The sequence below is a fragment of the Clinocottus analis genome, unplaced genomic scaffold, assembly GCF_023055335.1.
Source record: "Clinocottus analis isolate CAN_PGR_092001 unplaced genomic scaffold, fCliAna1.0.p SCAF_4, whole genome shotgun sequence".
Classification (NCBI taxonomy): Eukaryota; Metazoa; Chordata; class Actinopteri; order Perciformes; family Cottidae; genus Clinocottus; species Clinocottus analis.
Genome location: NW_027176153.1, coordinates 162,501 through 177,500, shown reverse-complemented (window position 1 = coordinate 177,500; position 15,000 = coordinate 162,501). Strand labels below are relative to the sequence as shown.

The window sequence follows — 15,000 nt, the reverse complement described above, 5'->3', positions numbered from 1 at the left end:
ATGTGTCTACTGTGGTATAGTAGAGTCTCATGTATACTGTGGTATAGTAGAGTCTCATGTTCTACTGTAGTATAGTAGAGTCTCATGTCTACTGTGGTATAGTAGAGTCTCATGTCTACTGTGGTATAGTAGAGTCTCATGTCTACTGTGGTGTAGTAGAGTCTCATGTCTACTGTGGTATAGTAGAGTCTCATGTGTCTACTGTAGTATAGTAGAGTCTCATGTCTACTGTGGTATAGTAGAGTCTCATGTGTCTACTGTGGTATAGTAGAGTCTCATGTGTCTACTGTGGTATAGTAGAGTCTCATGTGTCTACTGTGGTATAGTAGAGTCTCATGTCTCTACTGTGGTATAGTAGAGTCTCATGTCTACTGTGGTATAGTAGAGTCTCATGTGTCTACTGTGGTGTAGTAGAGTCTCATGTCTACTGTAGTATAGTAGAGTCTCATGTGTCTACTGTGGTATAGTAGAGTCTCATGTGTCTACTGTGGTATAGTAGAGTCTCATGTGTCTACTGTGGTGTAGTAGAGTCTCATGTATACTGTGGTATAGTAGAGTCTCATGTGTCTACTGTGGTATAGTAGAGTCTCATGTGTCTACTGTGGTATAGTAGAGTCTCATGTCTCTACTGTGGTATAGTAGAGTCTCATGTCTCTACTGTGGTATAGTAGAGTCTCATGTGTCTACTGTGGTATAGTAGAGTCTCATGTGTCTACTGTAGTATAGTAGAGTCTCATGTCTACTGTGGTATAGTAGAGTCTCATGTGTCTACTGTGGTGTAGTAGAGTCTCATGTCTACTGTAGTATAGTAGAGTCTCATGTGTCTACTGTGGTATAGTAGAGTCTCATGTGTCTACTGTGGTATAGTAGAGTCTCATGTGTCTACTGTGGTATAGTAGAGTCTCATGTCTACTGTAGTATAGTAGAGTCTCATGTCTACTGTGGTATAGTAGAGTCTCATGTCTACTGTGGTATAGTAGAGTCTCATGTCTACTGTGGTATAGTAGAGTCTCATGTGTCTACTGTGGTATAGTAGAGTCTCATGTGTCTACTGTGGTATAGTAGAGTCTCATGTCTCTACTGTGGTATAGTAGAGTCTCATGTCTACTGTGGTATAGTAGAGTCTCATGTGTCTACTGTGGTGTAGTAGAGTCTCATGTCTACTGTAGTATAGTAGAGTCTCATGTGTCTACTGTGGTATAGTAGAGTCTCATGTGTCTACTGTGGTATAGTAGAGTCTCATGTATACTGTGGTATAGTAGAGTCTCATGTTCTACTGTAGTATAGTAGAGTCTCATGTCTACTGTGGTATAGTAGAGTCTCATGTCTACTGTGGTATAGTAGAGTCTCATGTCTACTGTGGTGTAGTAGAGTCTCATGTCTACTGTGGTATAGTAGAGTCTCATGTGTCTACTGTAGTATAGTAGAGTCTCATGTCTACTGTGGTATAGTAGAGTCTCATGTGTCTACTGTGGTATAGTAGAGTCTCATGTGTCTACTGTGGTATAGTAGAGTCTCATGTGTCTACTGTGGTATAGTAGAGTCTCATGTCTCTACTGTGGTATAGTAGAGTCTCATGTCTACTGTGGTATAGTAGAGTCTCATGTTCTACTGTGGTATAGTAGAGTCTCATGTCTACTGTGGTGTAGTAGAGTCTCATGTGTCTACTGTGGTGTAGTAGAGTCTCATGTGTCTACTGTGGTATAGTAGAGTCTCATGTGTCTACTGTGGTATAGTAGAGTCTCATGTGTCTACTGTGGTATAGTAGAGTCTCATGTGTCTACTGTGGTATAGTAGAGTCTCATGTCTACTGTGGTATAGTAGAGTCTCATGTCTACTGTAGTATAGTAGAGTCTCATGTCTACTGTAGTATAGTAGAGTCTCATGTCTACTGTGGTGTAGTAGAGTCTCATGTGTCTACTGTGGTATAGTAGAGTCTCATGTGTCTACTGTGGTGTAGTAGAGTCTCATGTCTACTGTGGTATAGTAGAGTCTCATGTGTCTACTGTAGTATAGTAGAGTCTCATGTCTACTGTGGTATAGTAGAGTCTCATGTGTCTACTGTGGTGTAGTAGAGTCTCATGTGTCTACTGTGGTATAGTAGAGTCTCATGTCTCTACTGTGGTATAGTAGAGTCGCATGTCTACTGTGGTGTAGTAGAGTATCATGTTCTACTGTAGTATAGTAGAGTCTCATGTGTCTACTGTGGTGTAGTAGAGTCTCATGTGTCTACTGTAGTATAGTAGAGTCTCATGTCTACTGTGGTATAGTAGAGTCTCATGTGTCTACTGTGGTGTAGTAGAGTCTCATGTCTACTGTGGTGTAGTAGAGTCTCATGTTCTACTGTAGTATAGTAGAGTCTCATGTCTACTGTGGTGTAGTAGAGTCTCATGTCTACTGTGGTGTAGTAGAGTCTCATGTGTCTACTGTAGTATAGTAGAGTCTCATGTCTACTGTGGTGTAGTGGAGTCTCATGTGTCTACTGTGGTATAGTAGAGTCTCATGTGTCTACTGTGGTATAGTAGAGTCTCATGTGTCTACTGTGGTGTAGTAGAGTCTCATGTCTACTGTGGTATAGTAGAGTCTCATGTGTCTACTGTGGTGTAGTAGAGTCTCATGTCTACTGTAGTATAGTAGAGTCTCATGTGTCTACTGTGGTATAGTAGAGTCTCATGTGTCTACTGTGGTATAGTAGAGTCTCATGTGTCTACTGTGGTATAGTAGAGTCTCATGTCTACTGTGGTGTAGTAGAGTCTCATGTGTCTACTGTGGTATAGTAGAGTCTCATGTCTACTGTGGTATAGTAGAGTCTCATGTGTCTACTGTGGTGTAGTAGAGTCTCATGTGTCTACTGTGGTGTAGTAGAGTCTCATGTCTACTGTAGTATTGTAGAGTCTCATGTGTCTACTGTGGTATAGTAGAGTCTCATGTGTCTACTGTGGTATAGTAGAGTCTCATGTGTCTACTGTGGTATAGTAGAGTCTCATGTCTACTGTGGTGTAGTAGAGTCTCATGTGTCTACTGTGGTGTAGTAGAGTCTCATGTGTCTACTGTAGTATAGTAGAGTCTCATGTGTCTACTGTGGTGTAGTAGAGTCTCATGTGTCTACTGTGGTATAGTAGAGTCTCATGTCTACTGTGGTATAGTAGAGTCTCATGTCTACTGTAGTATAGTAGAGTCTCATGTCTACTGTAGTATAGTAGAGTCTCATGTCTACTGTGGTGTAGTAGAGTCTCATGTGTCTACTGTGGTGTAGTAGAGTCTCATGTCTACTGTGGTATAGTAGAGTCTCATGTGTCTACTGTAGTATAGTAGAGTCTCATGTCTACTGTGGTATAGTAGAGTCTCATGTGTCTACTGTGGTGTAGTAGAGTCTCATGTGTCTACTGTGGTGTAGTAGAGTCTCATGTCTACTGTGGTATAGTAGAGTCTCATGTGTCTACTGTAGTATAGTAGAGTCTCATGTCTACTGTGGTATAGTAGAGTCTCATGTCTACTGTGGTATAGTAGAGTCTCATGTGTCTACTGTGGTGTAGTAGAGTCTCATGTGTCTACTGTGGTGTAGTAGAGTCTCATGTCTACTGTGGTATAGTAGAGTCTCATGTGTCTACTGTGGTATAGTAGAGTCTCATGTCTACTGTAGTATAGTAGAGTCTCATGTGTCTACTGTAGTATAGTAGAGTCTCATGTGTCTACTGTGGTGTAGTAGAGTCTCATGTCTACTGTGGTATAGTAGAGTCTTATGACTACTGTGGTATAGTAGAGTCTCATGTCTACTGTGGTGTAGTAGAGTCTCATGTGTCTACTGTGGTGTAGTAGAGTCTCATGTCTACTGTGGTATAGTAGAGTCTCATGTGTCTACTGTGGTATAGTAGAGTCTCATGTCTACTGTAGTATAGTAGAGTCTCATGTGTCTACTGTAGTATAGTAGAGTCTCATGTGTCTACTGTGGTGTAGTAGAGTCTCATGTCTACTGTGGTATAGTAGAGTCTCATGTCTACTGTGGTATAGTAGAGTCTCATGTCTACTGTGGTGTAGTAGAGTCTCATATGTCTACTGTGGTGTAGTAGAGTCTCATGTCTACTGTGGTATAGTAGAGTCTCTTGTGTCTACTGTGGTGTAGTAGAGTCTCATCTCTGTGTGGTCGTCCTCTCACCTGGCTCTTGTTCTGGGCTCGCAGGGAGTCCAGCAGCTCCTTCAGGCTGAACGGTTCCCCCACCAGGACGGTGATTCGCTGGAAGAAAAACAACCGGTTCACAACCACGACCCTCACCAACAGGAAGTGATGCGAGCATCTGATCCCATTCCCACCTTTCCAGTTCGAGGAAAGTATGGCGTCTCGTTTGGCAGAACGTCATTCAGACCTGAGAACAAAGCAGAGCGACTTTGGTTTTCAGTGGAACATTGAGGACATGCTGTCCTCTTTCTGCCCGAGCGTGGAGCGGACTCCATCTTTAAAACAAGGTGATCAACCAGCAGCAACATGTGATGTGGTCAACTGACTCACCCACGTGCCACAGCGGCAGGATAACCGGATCGAGGGAGCACTCGGCTATGAGCCGACCCACGCCTACAACACAAACAAGGATCTGAACCAGAAGCACGAACCCGACCACCATCCCTCCAGAAGCTCTGCTGAACTCACCCCACTTCAACCGGATGAACTCTTCAGTCATGTTGACTTTGCCTGTTAAAGGAAAGAGAAACAGAGTGGAAGCGCTGATTTCCCAGGAGACAACCTTCGGTTTTGTGTTGAAGCTCAATTCAATTCAATTTATTTTGTATAGCTGCATTCTCTCTCCTGACCACCAGGGGGCGACTCCTCTGGTTGTATAGAAGTCTATGCTTCATGTGTTAAAGCTGCATTCTCTCTCCTGACCACCAGGGGGCGACTCCTCTGGTTGTATAGAAGTATATGCTTCATGTGTTAAAGCTGCATTCTCTCTCCTGACCACCAGGGGGCGACTCCTCTGGTTGTATAGAAGTCTATATCAGTGACTCTACTTCTCTCTTGATGTATTCCCTCAGTAAACATTGTAAACAAGTCTTCTTCAACACAACATGATGTTCGTACATTATGGTCTGTTAGAGTAGGTTATGATTCAGGGCGGGGCTACAAGGTGATTGACAGGTCGACACCAGAAAAGTACACGGTAACGGTAGGTCTGCTTCTAGTCACTTCCTGTTCCACCGGTTACCAAAAAGCCAAGATGGTGGCAGCAAAATGATCTAACTCTAAGATTTGTTAACGTCGTCAAACCAACGAGTGAAACGTGAGGAGGAATGTTGGAATACCTTCAGGAAAAATGTGCACCCATTCCCCTCTGTTCAGTTTCTCCACTATGAAGTCCATGCCTTTCTGGTAGACGCCGTCGCCTGCAGGAAACACAGCGTGGCGTTTACTTGACTTTTACAAAACCTTTGGGATTACTTTTTTTTTACATCCAGGCCTGGAAAAGTCCTTGAAAGACATGTCATCCCAAAAGTTATATTCCAATATAGGCCTGAACATAACCACTTTAACATCACATGACTGTTCCCGGTGTTCCCTGACCCAAAGAACCCGCCTGAGTAAACCCTGCAGAGACTCACCTCTGCAGACCGGGACGCACTTCCCACGACTGAAGAACCTGGAGTGCAGCTCCTTCGTGAAACAGATGTCCGACGCCGTCGGAGTCCTGCCAGGTTCCACATAAACATTCATTCACACAATTAAAACCAAATAAAACGAGTAAGGACGGTCAGAAACTCACCAGCGCATCTTGTTGAAGGTCCACAGCTGTCTGAACTTCAGCACACCTGTTCACAAACACGGGTTACTGACACTGACCTATGACGAGAGACTTCACAGTTCTGTTTCTTACCCCAGATGTGCGGGTCGTCCATACAAGACTGGTGATTGGACAGAGTGATGAGGGGCGTGTCCGAGGGCCTCCTGTCAATCAGGTCCAACAAAACCTCGTGGTTGTGGACCGTCAGGCAGTTCATGTACTCTGAAGGTTGTGAGGGAGAGAAAACTGAGAGAAAACTCCACTTCAAGTAAAGGTTCTGCATTGAAAATGCACACTTCATCCTTCAGTTTATCACCAACATTCATTACAGAGAGGAACACTTCATCCTTCAGTTTATCACTAACATTCATCACAGAGAGGAACACTTCATCCTTCAGTTTATCACTAACATTCATCACAGAGAGGAACACTTCATCCTTCAGTTTATCACTAACATTCATCACAGAGAGGAACACTTCATCCTTCAGTTTATCACTAACATTCATCACAGAGAGGAACACTTCATCCTTCAGTTTATCACTCACTGGTCCAGAAGTAGGAGTAGGAGCCCACCATCCCCAGGATCAGTGAGCTGGAGATCCTCCACGCCAAAGCAGGGCATTGTGGGAACGGCCATTTGACCTCCAGGGGCATCACAAACACATACACCTGGAAGCACACACACACACACACACACACACACACACACACGCATGTGTACACGCGCACACACACAGGTGATGGAATGGTTCAGTGACCGTCTCGAATGAAGAGGTGCATTGTGGGAAGTGGGATCTGTCCTCTGCTTCTCGTGTTATCCTGATACTTCTCTAAGCGTTGCTTGCTTTCTGTCCTGCAGGATTCTTGTTTGTACTAAAGTATAAGTACTAAAGTATCAGAACATACATGTAATACTAATACGTGCCTAAAGGGAAAGTACACGTCATGTTTTTGATGAAACTGTATTAAAATGATGCATTAATGAGTTACTCTATGTAATGCTGTCATACGCTGCTGGGCAGCTGGTGATAATAAATACAACAACAATACAGCATATTGGTATTTGTGTTGATTATATTTGTCATTATTAATCTGGATCTGCAAAGTAACCCCTGGTGCAGAGTACACGTACAAGTACCTCAAAGTACTGCTAGCTGAGGTCATGATGTTCCAGAGGTAAACTGTAGACAATAACTCATAAACTGGTAGATTAAAGGTGAGTTGTCGTCTCGGCTTCACTCATTCAATAATTAAAATGAAGAGTCAATTACATCTCATGTCTATTCACGACCGACACACACTTGTGATGTTTTATTACATAAAACGTGTATTTTTGAATATCGGGCGTTGTGCGGCTCCATGAGCGCTTCTCACCCAGCCTTTAATACCTTTAATAACGTTAATAACGTTAATAACGTGAGGTATAAGAAAGCAGGTCAGACGTTCACCTCTCTGCTGCTAACTGCCTGCTGCCGCTGCTCACCGACCAGGAAGTGAAAGTCGCGCACAGCCTTGTGGGTACTGTAGTTTCTGCCGAGGAGGAAAAAGACGCTTTTAGCGTGATAGCGTTCAAGGTTTGGTGGTTGAACTGAGAAGCGGTTTGTGATTCATTGGTTTCCAGAGATTACGGATTCATAAATAATATTTGTAGCGTGAGAAAGTAGTGTGAAAAAGGACGGTTCCGCCTCAGCTTCCGTAGTTCTCAACCCGGAAACCTTTTTGCTCAGGAAGGTGACCCGGAAGTGTCTAAGTCGCCGTTTTGATAAGAGTTTTTTTTTTTTTTTTAATTGTAGCATTCTTTACCCAACAATTGCAAAGGTACAATTTTATAAATAGTTCATAAGAAACCGCAAAATACATTTAAATACCATTTAATTTAAATAACAAGCCATTGGGGAAACCGCAGAATGAAACAATAAAGACAGTCATAAGAAAGTAAAGTTATTCCAGATATAATATCGTTGTGGTCAGGAATTGTGCTGTGTAATATTTTCCATACCAACAAAACCTATTTGTGAAAATCAGATAAAATGGGATTGTTTTTATTTAATAGCTGCACAACAAAAGAAAGGAGAGTCATCCAATTTGATGAAAGACACATTTTGGAGTGAAGTTCCATAATTGAAGAAACATTAAATAATAATTTACAAATAGTGGAGACGGTTTTCCCACAAAAAATTACACAGCAACTGTATTAACTAACTGTGTTTTTGGCAGCTTTGTTTCGAGAAATAGAGACGATGCAACACAAACTGATGGTTTATGAATGCATTGCAGAGGCAGACAGATGGAGAGAGAGGCAGGAACAGTGTGGAAAAAGGACGAGTGGTCATGATTTGCTCTGTAGATGATGCAATAGTTGGGCTGTTGTGTGATGTTTATGATTCTTCCTCCTTCTGGATATGTGATGCTGTTGTTATGAATACATGAGATGGGCATTCAATGGCTCCTCCTCTTTGCCTGGAGTTGAATTGATCCTCCTCTGTAGCGCCCCTCCCTCTGGAATTCTCTCCCAAACTCCTCTGAGACTGACTTTCCATATTCAAATCACAACCCACGAGCCACCTCTTCAGGACGGCTTTACTGTGTGATGCGTCCCCTGAGTGTTTGTTGTCTGGCTCCTTCATGACGACTTCAAACGTCTGTAAAGTCTCTCTCAGTTTGAAGAAAAGCGCTATAGAAATCTAATGTATTATTATTATTATTATTATTAAATGGAAAGAGAAAATGTGATTTAATTAAATCTGTGATTTAATACATTGACATCAATCAATGAAGTGAGTCACTGATTCTACTTTTATTTGTGCTTCATTGTTCATCATATTCTTTATTCCTTCCTTTGGAGAAAAAAGTCTGGTCCGAACCGGTCCGGACGGGTCCAGACGGGTCCAGACTGGTCCAGTTGGGTCCAGTTGGGTCCAGACTGGTCCAGACTGGTCCAGTTGGGTCCAGTTGGGTCCAGACTGGTCCAGACGGGTCATAACACTGGTATGTGTGGAAGTGGTTTCACCAGCTGGGTGCGAGCGTGTTCAGTCCCTTCAATGCCACCTCAAACCCCAAAAAACAGGCCTGCAGGAGGAAGAAAGGGATCAGCCGTTACAGAGGCTGCTGTTTGCTACCAGGAAGTACAGGAGTATCAATACAAGTACATTCATATATGTGTACTGCATGTGAGTATAATATGAGAGCAAAAGGGTTTTACCGCGTTGGCAGGGAAGGCTCGGAGGAAGACCGCGTTGAACCCCTTATAGAGCGCTTTGGGGGAAGAGGAAGAGAAAGAAAAAGGAGGGAATACATGTAAAGAAATAAAGGAACAGCTGAGGTACGTAAAGCTGCAGCCTGAAGGACAGCAACACAATGAAAGAAAGCACAATAATGACAAACAGTTGTTATTGCTGCAACAGCTTTCATGAAGATTTGGAGATGTAGGAACTCCTTCAGCTCAGATTATTGGACAGTAATAGCTGAGTTTAGTAAAAAGAAAAGAGTCGTCATGAAACACATAAACAGCCACACCCAAGCGCCAACAGACGATGCTTCAACGAGGTGGCAGAATGGCCTCAGGCCGTGTGACCACCCTGAACCAGATGAAAGCAGTACGTATGTTAGTATAAAGTCATTTGCATTTTCCCTGGAACACGGGAACACAATGATCAGATCGTAGTACCGATAGTGAAGCACACGGTTTTGTTGAAGCTCCGCCAATCTCTGGGTCACATAGGGTGAGAGAGAATGAAAAAGTTTCTCAATAAGCCAAACAATAACCTTTCATAATTTAAAAGAAAAATTCAAAACTGATGAAAAGACAATGCGAAAACTGCTCCATGAAGACCGGCAGACTTCTTTACAGCAAAGAACCCCGCTGTCCCTCAGAACGGACAACAGGAGCCATTTCAAAAATAAAACTCAATAGAGCTGGAAGAGCAATAAGATCTGGGAAAGAGTGGATAAAAATACATTCTGAAAACTGCTGTGATGTCCCTGTCCAGCGAATGAAGCCAGATAAACACTTGTCTAACAATAAACTGGTTGCACACATCCCTGATATCCCTCCTGACAGGGACCAGGTGTGTGGACAGACTAAACAACCAGACCTGCATGTAGAACTACCTGTGGGGGAGCAGAAGAGCTGACACTCCAGAAAGGTAACATTGATTGGTTACGATAGGGAGAGGTCATGACCCTGAAAACCCCACGGACTACCTCACCTGGACCGAGTACCAGGACAGTGACCCGAACCCTGTCTGTGGGACAGAGAGAGCAACCCCACGATGGCAGAGGGTTAGATCAGAAAGAGAAAACCTGCCTGTGAGAAGCTTACGGGGCCAAAGAAGGCCCAGGCGGCTGCAGAGTCACCATGTGTGGCGCATGCTTTGCAGGGGAGGGACTAATGATTCATTTCATCAGAAAAGATCACCCTTACCCTGCATGCAGCTGCTGCAGAGGAGGATATTCAGGACTCACGTCATGTGATTGACAGGTGTGTCCTGTCACAAAACAGACGTAATAATTCTGACTCCTGTAGAGAAGGAGAAAGGCGTCATGAGACCCTCGAGGAGCATCCAGTTGGGTGATTTCATCGCTGGCACTTGGCAGATGAAGACTTTCCTGCAGACTGCCAGACGAGCTTGCGTTGGAAGCACCTGATGACTTTTCTGCCCGATAGTTATTATAGGAGAGAGTTGAAGTTGATGGATGCCCTGTGAAAGCCTCCTGTGTTGAGACGGTTACAAGTGTACCAGAGCCGGAGCCCATGGAGCAGACTACAGAGAAACCGACTGGAACACCAGCTGAGATGCTGGTTCAGACTCCAGCCGACACCAGAGCCTGCCGGGTCGGACTGATGTCCAGACCAGGACCAGGATGGTTCTGGGAACCAATCTGGCATTATACAAATTATTCCTTCAACCAAGTCTCAGCCGAGTCGGCAACCGGACCCGGGCCGACACCTTTCTTCTGGCGGACCGATGCCGGCCTTGGTTGTGTTTGATTGTGGCCCGGTGACGGCAGTGTCGGACGGCAGAATCGGGCCAGTGTATTCATTCAGAGACCCTGTTCCCACTGAAATGAAATCTTTCCATTTACGTTAATGGCTTTACTTTTAATTAATATTCGTTCACACAAACACTCTCCATCCATCTGATACTGGCCCGGCCCGTCTGTCATGTTTTAAAGTCATTGAGCCAAAAGGTTTGGCATAGACATGGCCGCCCTTCATCTACCTGTTGGAGACATGGACGCCCTTCATCTACCTGTTGGAGACATGGACGCCCTTCATCTACCTGTTGGAGACATGGACGCCCTTCATCTACCTGTTGGAGACATGGACGCCCTTCATCTACCTGTTGGAGACATGGACGCCCTTCATCTACCTGTTGGAGACATGGCCGCCCTTCATCTCTCTGTTGGAGACATGGCCGCCCTTCATCTCTCTGTTGGAGACATGGACGCCCTTCATCTACCTGTTGGAGACATGGACGTCCTTCATCTCTCTGTTGGAGACATGGACGCCCTTCATCTCTCTGTTTGAGACGTGGACGCCCTTCATCTCTCTTTTGGAGACATGGACGCCCTTCATCTCTCTGTTTGAGACGTGGACGCCCTTCATCTACCTGTTGGAGACGTGGGCGCCCTTCATCTCTCTGTTAGAGACATGGACGCCTTCATCTCTCTGTTGGAGACATGGACGTCCTTCATCTCTCTGTTAGAGACATGGACGCCCTTCATCTACCTGTTGGAGACATGGACGCCCTTCATCTACCTGTTGGAGACATGGACGCCCTTCATCTACCTGTTGGAGACATGGACGCCCTTCATCTACCTGTTGGAGACATGGACGCCCTTCTTCTACCTGTTGGAGACGATGAAGCCCTTCATCTACCTGTTGGAGACATGGACGCCTTTCATCTACCTGTTGGAGACATGGACGCCCTTCATCTCTCTGTTAGAGACATGGACGACCTTCATCTACCTGTTGGAGACATGGACGCCCTTCATCTACCTGTTGGAGACATGGACGCCCTTCATCTACCTGTTGGAGACATGGACGCCCTTCATCTACCTGTTGGAGACATGGACGCCCTTCATCTCTCTGTTGGAGACATGGACGCCCTTCATCTCTCTGCTGGAGACATGGACTCCCTTCATCTACCTGTTGGAGACATGGACGCCCTTCATTTCCCTACTAGAGACTTGGACAAGTACTTGTATGTGTGTGATGGTGAAACTTTAGACACACAAACATATTCAAATGAATATTTTGAATTCCATATTTTCTATTTCACTCCTGTGTGTTTAAATTTGCCTCCGACCAATCAGCATGAAGTCCTGAGGAAGAGTTACTGTCCGTGTTCCACAGAAAGAGATTCAACAGCACACATTCAAATAAACTGAGAGCAAACAGAAGAACTCCTGTGTTTGCACACAACAAAAGTGTTGCATACATTTCCATCATCATATTTGTAGAACATTGATATTTTCTTGATCAGCTGATCCTCCGTCATCAGACGTTGCTTCAGGTGATGCTTCAGAGGAAAGGTCGTCTCATGCCTCTTAAGCCCTCCCTCTTTCCACTGGAGACCCTCTCCTACTAAAGATCTAAGATCCGGCATTTCTACTTCAAATAGTTCTTGGTTCAGCTCGCGGGCCCTCGCCATTGTTCTCCAAGCGCCATCGTCAAAGCAGTAACCATCTTCATGCTGCGCCGAGCAGCATCACTCCCCAAAATAACTGCATTTCACTCCTTTTGCAGTATTTTGGTGTCAGAGTGGCCTTCAGGTCTACTGCGTATTGTTTGTGTGGAACAGTCTTCTCTGTGTTGAGGGACTACAGGCCCGATGCTCCCTGAGCTCTGAGGAAGCAGTCTGCATCATGTCAGACACATCATCATCCTGAAAGTCAATCCTTATGAATGTATTAATTATATTTATAAAACCTTTTCATGTCTTTCTGTGTGTCCTCTTCATCTCCTCTTCACCAGAAACTTGTAGACTGATATTTACACATCTGAACTACATCTCACATGTGTTCCTTTAATTATAACATTATTCAAACAGCCCTCGTGGCTGCAGAGACACACTCTTTAGTTTGGTCTGACGTTTAGAGGAAAGGCCTAAAAATAGGTGTGTTCAAGCAAATGAGTCCTTTATAACATTCCATGAGATGATGCTCAACAGTCACAGTCTGACAGAGAGGAGACGAGAGGAGAGGACAGAGAGGAGACGAGAGGACAGAGAGGAGACGAGGATGGACAAACTTCTCCTGAGCGTCCTCGTCGTATCAGGTAAGACTTTAATATATTTTTATTCTTTACCATCTTCAGCATTATAATAATATTGTGTATAATTTGTTCCTGTGACTTTCCTCTAACTTTCCTTCTTCCTTCATCTCTTTACTTTAATGTAAAATGATCATTTGCATTAGTGAGTTAAGTTATTAATATTAATGTGATGAATGAGGTTCCAGGTAGAAGTCTGTGTCCATGAGGACAGGGATGGATATGTTTTACTCCCAGCAGCCTCACGGCCACCTGGACCAGTTTGTTAGTGAAATCTTTATCAAGGGAACTTAGCAGGAGTTTAGTGAAACGTTGCGGTCACTGCAGCAGGTTGACGAGTTACGTACTTAAATCTAACTCACTGTATTTCTTTTTAACTGAAGGCGTCTCCTCACAGGGGTTACACTACTGTAGAACTTTAAATGAAGTTAATGAACGTTGTGGTTGCAGAGACAATTAAGTTCAAGTTGAAAAAAAGATAGTTATTATCTGATGTAACTGTGTGGTGTTCAGGGACTCTGAGCTGTGTGGTGTTCAGGGACTCTGAGCTGTGTGGTGTTCAGGGACTCTGGGCTGTGTGGTGTTCAGGGACTGCGGGCTGTGTGGTGTTCAGGGACTCTGGGCTGTGTGGTGTTCAGGGACTCTGGGCTGTGTGGTGTTCAGGTACTCTGAGCTGTGTGGTGTTCAGGGACTCTGAGCTGTGTGGTGTTCAGGAACTCTGGGCTGTGTGGTGTTCAGGGACTCTGGGCTGTGTGGTGTTCAGGGACTCTGGGCTGTGTGGTGTTCAGGGACTCTGGGCTGTGTGGTGTTCAGGGACTCTGAGCTGTGTGGTGTTCAGGGACTCTGGGCTGTGTGGTGTTCAGGTACTCTGAGCTGTGTGGTGTTCAGGGACTCTGAGCTGTGTGGTGTTCAGGGACTCTGGGCTGTGTGGTGTTCTGGGACTCTGAGCTGTGTGGTGTTCAGGGACTCTGGGCTGAGCTGTGTGGTGTTCAGGGACTCTGGGCTATGTGGTGTTCAGGGACTCTGGGCTGAGCTGTGTGGTGTTCAAGGACTCTGGGCTGTGTGGTGTTCAGGGACTCTGGGCTGAGCTGTGTGGTGTTCAGGGACTCTGAGCTGTGTGGTGTTCAGGGACTCTGAGCTGTGTGGTGTTCAGGGACTCTGGGCTGAGCTGTGTGGTGTTCAGGGACTCTGGGCTGAGCTGTGTGGTGTTCAGGGACTCTGGGCTGTGTGGTGTTATGGGATATGTCACATAATGCATGTGTGTAACATCCATAACGAGGTGATGTCATCAGCGTGCTGTGATGTCATCAGCGTGCTGTGTGTCATCAGGGCTGTGTGCCGTCTCATCAGCTGCTGTACGTCAATACCATGTTGTTAATGAGCTGAAGAACATGACTGAAGCACAGCAACACTGCAGAGAGAACTACATGGACCTGGCCACCATACGAGACCTGCAGGACCTGGAGACCCTGAAGGCAACGCTGAGTTCAAGCAAAATGGCCGCCTCCGTCTCCGTGAGTGTTATTACGTCAGTGACAGGTGGTCTGAAAGTTTGACATCCACACAGTGGTGGAAAGTATGCAAATGACCTGGACAGAAGTGTGTACTTGTACTTTACGTGAGTATTTTAGTTCAATGATTAGCTTCTAGCATCTTTAGGTGGTAGCATCGTTAGCTTATAGCAACATCAGATGTTAGCACCATTAGCTGTTAGCATTGTTATATGTTAGCATTGTGATAGGTTAGCATCATTAGCTTCTAGCACTGTTAGCTGCTAGCATCATTAACTGTTATCATTGTTAGCTGTTAGCATCATTATACATTAGCACTGTTAGCTGCTAGCCATTAGCTTAGCCGTCACCACGCTGTGAGACTCTTAGTCCATTATGAACAGCAGGAGTGATGACAGAAATAAAACCTTTTCTATGTTCATATTAGCACCTGAATATTGTT

General features: G+C 44.8%; 1 protein-coding gene across 2 annotated transcripts in view; it reads right to left on the bottom strand.

The window, feature by feature from the left end:
* Nucleotides 1–7,446, bottom strand: part of tafazzin (tafazzin, phospholipid-lysophospholipid transacylase) — a 10,744-nt gene extending 3,298 nt beyond the window's left edge. The window contains exons 1-10 of one of the 2 annotated variants that reach the window (XM_068598346.1): nucleotides 7,220–7,446; nucleotides 6,317–6,440; nucleotides 5,865–5,993; nucleotides 5,754–5,799; nucleotides 5,593–5,678; nucleotides 5,296–5,376; nucleotides 4,646–4,687; nucleotides 4,508–4,570; nucleotides 4,312–4,364; nucleotides 4,157–4,234 (exon numbers count right to left, since the gene is read on the bottom strand). In XM_068598346.1, the coding sequence (XP_068454447.1) occupies nucleotides 4,157–4,234; nucleotides 4,312–4,364; nucleotides 4,508–4,570; nucleotides 4,646–4,687; nucleotides 5,296–5,376; nucleotides 5,593–5,678; nucleotides 5,754–5,799; nucleotides 5,865–5,993; nucleotides 6,317–6,425 (687 nt within the window). In that variant the 5' untranslated portion in view covers nucleotides 6,426–6,440; nucleotides 7,220–7,446. Of the gene's footprint in view, nucleotides 1–4,156; nucleotides 4,235–4,311; nucleotides 4,365–4,507; nucleotides 4,688–5,295; nucleotides 5,377–5,592; nucleotides 5,679–5,753; nucleotides 5,800–5,864; nucleotides 5,994–6,316; nucleotides 6,441–7,219 lie in introns of both variants that reach the window. The other variant, XM_068598345.1, reaches the window with a different exon arrangement.
* Between the last annotated feature and the right edge of the window lie 7,554 nt (nucleotides 7,447–15,000).